Raw genomic sequence first — 6,177 nt, forward strand, 5'->3', positions numbered from 1 at the left:
CCCCCCTCCTCCTCCCTGTAGTGTCTTGTAGTCGTCTGTTATGGCTTTTTTTTTTCGTTATGTGGGTATTTTTTAGGGTTATTCATTTATTTTTAGGTTTTGTTTACATCTGAGTCTGGAAACAGTTGGAAATTTAGGCGAATATTGAAGGGTCGTCAATATGTAAACAAACCGTCAGCTGAGGTACAGGCCGGGTATCAGAGTTTTCAGCCATTATTTGCCCTGTCTCTCTCTTATTGTAAGCCTAACATATCACAAGATACAGCCACATGTCTAGCTTTCATATGCGCTGGTCAGATATATCCGCTATTGCCTGGTTTTGGTGTCACGAAGTAATAAATAAGGCAACATGGCCGCCGGCTCCTCCACTGAGGTCGGCCCCCAGGACATGTTCCGGCCTGTGGGTTCCAATATTTTTTATATTTTCCTTAATTACTTTATTCGGCTTCTATAGTAAGTTTTTATGGTTTCTAAAAATATTTTGTTGATGTTGAAGTGTTTTTGTTGCTTCAGTTAAGTAACTGGGCTGAATTTTGTGTAGTTTTTTTTATGTAAATATAGGGCCGTTTTCACGGTTATTTTTACCCACCCCGGTCCTTGGCTTTTTTATTTGAGGCTGTAGTGAAGCTTTTATTGCTTTAAAAAATCGTTTATGATTTTTAAAATGTTTTGCGTTCCTGTTGAGTTGAGTATGTGCATTTTGAAATGGTTTTTAGTTCCGTTAAAAGTGGTGATTTTGTGATTTTTTAGATTCCTTATTTCTCTATTTCAGCTTGTAACTAACTTTGCATTGCTTGAAAAAATAGTTTCGATTTTTTGAAGTGTTTTTTTACTGGTGTAAATTGAAATGGGTGGACTTTTGAATGGTTTTAATGGTGTCAAAAGTTCCAACACTTTTTCCATATTTGTGTTGATATTTCTTTACAACTACTCAGGCTGGAGATGTTTTGGTACTGTGAATATTAATTTAAGTAATTATCAAATCATAAAATAGAATGCATTCCAGCCTAGCTTCATTTTTTGTAGGGGTCAATTTCAAAATGAAATGCATTACGTACGTAAGGCAGCGGCTGGGGGCTCTCGCCTGTGACGTCATCAACAGACTGGGACTTCTCCGGCTCCAGTGTCTCTTGGTCAGTATTTACCGTAATTTCCAGTGTTTTCCAAGTATTTCCAGCTGTTTATAAACTCAGGTACGTAGATAGTAGTAGTAGAAGGAGGAAAATAAGAGAAATGGAGGAGGAGGAGGGAGAAATAAGGAGAAATGGAGGAGGAGGAGACAAAACAGGTAAATGGCAAGAAGACAATCTTTAGCTTAGTTTCCCATGATGCGCTGCCATTCTCTATTATTTGGTGTGTTTTGGGTCCTTTAAGTGTGTTTTAGGTGTATTTGGGAGTGTTGTGGGGTGTTTTGAGTGTGTGTTAGTTGTGTTTAGGAGTGTTTTGGGTGTATATTAGCTGTTATCAGTGTGTGTTTTGGGTGAATTTTTGTTGTTTAAGTGAGGTTTAGGTTATTTCTAGGTGTATTTTATGTGTTTTGAGTGTTGTGGAGTGTTTTGAGTGTATAGTGGAGTGTTTTGGTGTGTTTGAGGCTGTATTGAATGAGTGTGAGTGTGTCTTGAGTTTATTTTGGGTGTTTTAAGTGTTTTGGGTAAGTGTTGGGTGTGTGTGGCGTCTTTTGGGTGTATTTGAGTGTGTGTGGAGTGTTCTGGGTGCGTTTGGGTGCGTTAATCTGTCACTAGAATCGTAAAAACACCCTTAAAAACCCATATAATTTCATCTAGAGCCTTTTGAATGCTGAAATCTTGTTAATGTGTTACTAGAACCGTAAAAATCTGACTTCGTCTTCGTTTTTCTCATTTCTTTGCACTAATATCAACACTGTGTATGTAATAACTTGCATTCAGGAGACAAAATACAAATTATTATTGTTTTCTATTTGATGATTTTACGGTAATATATAAAGAAAACCTCTAATCGAGAAATATTATGATAGCCTTCCAGAAGATTCCTAAATGCGTTCGGACAAAACTGGTGAATCATGCCGTTTAAATTCTGGAAAATATTTAATAAACAATAACAAACCTCAATCAGACCATAAAACACCGTAAAATATTCGACAACATATTAATAATCATAAATCACCCACAAACAATGACGGAGAGAAAAAAATACGAATGACAGTAAACAGAGGACAGTGTTTCCAACTCGGGGGAATCTATGTATGGATGGGATGAAAGAAGAGGAAGAGGAGGAGGAAGGAAGAGAGAATGAAATGTTTGGTATTGCTTTTTTATTATTTATTCCTTTTATTTTTCTTCTTTTTCTTCTTTCTATAATACTTCTCGTCCTCTTCTTTCTTTTCCTCTTCATTTTCATTCTTTCATCTCTTCCTTTCTTCTCCTCCTCTTCGGTCTCTTAAGATCCTCATCTCCTTTATCTTCCTCCTCTCCCTCTTCCTCCTCATCCTCTCTCTCTCTCTCTCTCTCTCTCTCTCTCTCTCTCTCTCTCTCTCTCTCTGATTTTTGGCGGTGGTGGGGTTCGTTCTTTGTTTATTTTTCATTGTGTTTGTGTTTGTGTTTCGTTTCTCCTTATTTGGTTGTAAGGTTAGTTAATAATATTTTTAAGTAAGTTTACGGTGTTTTTCGTTAACTTTGGGGTTATCTTGTGTGTTTTGTGGTGTTGGTGATTGTTATGTCTGTTTTTTTTTTCATTCGTTTGTTATTTTGTTTGTGGGTGTGCAGGCTAATTAATTTCGTTTTTCAGGTAAATATGTCTTTTTTTGGTTTTTAGGGATATTTTAGGGAATTTTAGGGTTTGTTTTAGGTACTGGTGATTGTAATGTCTGATTTTCATTAGTTTGTGTGTTTTTTGTTTGTTTAAGAGTGTGCAGGCTAATTAATTTCGTTTTTCAGGTAATTATGCGTTTATTTTTTATTTATTTATTTTTTTATTTTTTTGTTTATTTTAGGGAATATTAGGGTTGGTTTAAGTACTGGTGGTTGTAATGTTTGTTTTTTGCATTAGTTTGTTTGTTTGAGAGTGTGCAGTCTAATTAATTTAGTTTTTTGGCTAAATGTGCATTTTTTTGGATTTTTTTGGTATATTTTAGGGAATATTAGGGTTGGTTTTAGGTATTGGTGATTGTAATGTCTGTTTTTTTTATTTTTTTATTTTGTTTATTTTGTTTATTTATTTATTCATTTATTTATTTATTTATTTATTTATTTATTTATTTAATTTTTTTGGGCTGTGCAGGTTAGTTAGTTTCGTTCGTGCGTGTGTTTTATGAGCCAATCTCCATTTTCAGATCAGAACACCAAGAGTGAGTCTGGAAGGAAGGTCCAGTATACAGAACATTAATGCTGGCAAGGTGGGTTGAGTCAGGTTAAGTTTGGTTAGGTTAGGTTAGGATAGGTTGGGTTAAGTTAGGATAGGTTAAGTTTGGTTAGGTTTGGTTAAGTTGGGTTAGGTTAAGTTAGGTTTGGTTACATTAAGTTAGGTTAGTTTAGTTTAGGTTAGGTTAGGTTAGTTTAGGTTAGGTTAAGTTTGGTCAGGTTTGGTTAGGTTTGGTTAGGTTAGGTTTGGTTAGCTTTGGTTAGGTTAGGCTACATTAAGTTAGGTTTGGTTAGGTTAGGCTACATTAAGTTAGGTTTGGTTAGGTTAGGCTACATTAAGTTAGATTGGTTACATTAAGTTAAGTTAAGTTTGGTTTCCATTCAGTTACTAAGATCAACTAACATCAACTTTTATTTACATTCATTCAGTTAATTAATATCACTTCACACCCACCAGAAACACTCCAATACACCCCAAAAACACACACAAACACCCAAAAACACACAAAAACCCCAAAACACCAAAACACACACACAAACACCCAAACCACCTAAAAAAACACACAAAAACACCAAAAACACACACAAAACACCTAAAAACATACACAAACAACCAAAAACACACACAAACATCCCAAAATACCCAAAAAACACCCATAAACACACAAAAACACCCAAAACACACCACAAACCATCCAAAAACACCCTTAAACATCCAAAAACACCCCAAAAACACACAAAACACCCAAAAACACACAAAAACACCCAAAACACACCACAAACCATCCAAAAACACCCCTAAACACCCCAAAAACACACAAAAACACCCAAAACACACCACAAACCATCCAAAAACACCCCTTTAACACCCCAAAAACACACAAAAACACCCAAAACACACCACAAATCATCCAAAAACACCCCTAAACACCCAAAAACACCCCAAAAACACACAAAACACACAAAACCACCCAAAAACACCCAGAAAACCCCAACACTGGTCGCCCACATTTCACCATCCCCCTGACACCCTTCTGACCTCATCGTTTTCACCCACTTATGTACTTTTAAAATCCTCAAGACACCCCATAACACGCTCTGACACCCGCAACGCCCCTGCAGATGATTGCCGACGTCATCCGCACCTGCCTGGGCCCTCGTTGGATGCTGAAGATGCTGATGGATCCGATGGGGGGCGTGGTGATGACTAACGATGGTAATGCTATTTTGAGGGAGATTACTGTGCAACACCCTGCCGCCAAGCACATGATTGAGATTGCGCGGACCCAGGATGAAGAGGTGAGGGGGTGTGGGTGCAGTTGGGGGGCATTGAATAGGGGAGAGTGTGATAAGAGTGAGTGTTTTGTTATTTTTTTTTTATTTATTTATTTATTTTTTTATTTATTTCTGGGGGAGAGAGAGAGAGAGAAAAAAGTGTGTTTCTGTGGATGTATGTGTGTGTGAGAGAGAGAGAGAGAGAGAGAGAGAGTTTATTAGAAAATTTAAGTATAAACTTAACCTAACAAAAAATAGAAACAAAAACACACAAACAAACACACCTAAACCCCTTCACACTCCCTTACCCCCCCTCACCGCTCCTCACCACCCCACCATTCCCTCAGGTGGGTGACGGAACAAGCAGTGTGGTGATCCTGGCAGGGGAGATGCTGGTGGTGGCTGAGCAGTACCTGGAGCAGAACATGCATCCGCTTATCATCATTCAGGGGTACAGACAGGCCCTCGACCATGCTCCGGGGGCCCTTAAAGACACCCTCAGGTACTTGTGGGGCTGGGCGACCTTGGGGGTGCTGTGGGAGGGCTGGGGGGGCACGGAGAGGGGCTGTTGGAGAGGAAGATTTCAGGATGTTAAGTTTTTTATTTTTTTTATATATATTTTTTATGTTTAAATTGTTGAAGTGACCCTTAAGTGACCCTAATGACCTCTTACCTCCTCCCCCCCTCACTCTCCTCTCTCCTGCTGGTGGCCCTGGGCAGAGAGGTTTGTAGATGTGAAAATTTTAAGTGTAATTTTATAGTTTTTTCTGTTTAAACCATAAAAAACGCCCCAAAATGACCCTTAAATGACCCTCTAATGACCTCTTATCCCCTCTCCCTCTACCTCTGTCCTACTGGGGGGCCTGGAGGAGGGGAGGTTTGTACATTGGGAAGGTATGGGAGAGAGGTGTGTGTGTGTGAGAGAGAGAGAGAGAGAGAGAGAGAGAGAGAGAGAGAGATCAAAAACAAACTCAACAAAAACACCAAAAAAACACCCCTTCTACTCCTACACACCCCACCAGACACCCCTAGACCCCTTCACACACCCCTGCCACACACCCCCAGACCCCCACTGACCCCCCTGAACCTCCACAGATCCTGGGAGGAGCCATCGAAGAGAGCTGTGTGCTGGACGGGATCATGATAAACAAGGATGTGACCCATGCAAAGATGAGCAGGAAAGTAGACAACCCTCGTATCATTCTCCTTGACTGCCCGCTGGAGTACAAGAAGGGCGAGAGCCAGACTTTGGTGGAAATGACTGCTGAGACGGACTTTACGAGAGTGAGAGAGAGAGGGAGGGAATGTTTTGTTTGTTTGTTTGTTTGTTTGTTTGTTGTGTTTGTGTGTGTGTGTGTGTGAGAGAGAGAGAAAGAGTTTGTTCTTGTGTGTGTGAAAGAGAGAAAAAAGAGAGAATTTGTTTGTTTTTGTGTGAAAGAGAGAAAATTATTTATTTGGTCTCTTTGAAGTTAAAAAGTTGGAGGGGGGGGGGCAGGGGTGTGTGTTGGGGTATTTTTGTGGGAGAGAATGTTTGTGTGTGTGTGTGAGAGAGAGTTTGTCTGTT

At 39.2% G+C, this 6,177-nt stretch overlaps 1 protein-coding gene across 1 annotated transcript; it reads left to right on the forward strand.

Annotated features, from left to right (window-relative positions):
- Positions 1 to 349: 349 nt before the first annotated feature.
- LOC135088766 (T-complex protein 1 subunit gamma-like) lies at positions 350 to 5,891 on the forward strand. The gene is given in 6 exon segments (XM_063983778.1): positions 350 to 404; positions 3,311 to 3,348; positions 3,350 to 3,373; positions 4,461 to 4,637; positions 4,961 to 5,115; positions 5,709 to 5,891. Coding segments are annotated over 6 exon segments (498 nt in total). The 3' UTR covers positions 5,758 to 5,891.
- The last annotated feature ends 286 nt before the right edge of the window (positions 5,892 to 6,177 follow it).

The sequence above is a fragment of the Scylla paramamosain genome, chromosome 3 (genome assembly GCF_035594125.1).
Source record: "Scylla paramamosain isolate STU-SP2022 chromosome 3, ASM3559412v1, whole genome shotgun sequence".
Lineage (NCBI taxonomy): Eukaryota > Metazoa > Arthropoda > Malacostraca > Decapoda > Portunidae > Scylla > Scylla paramamosain.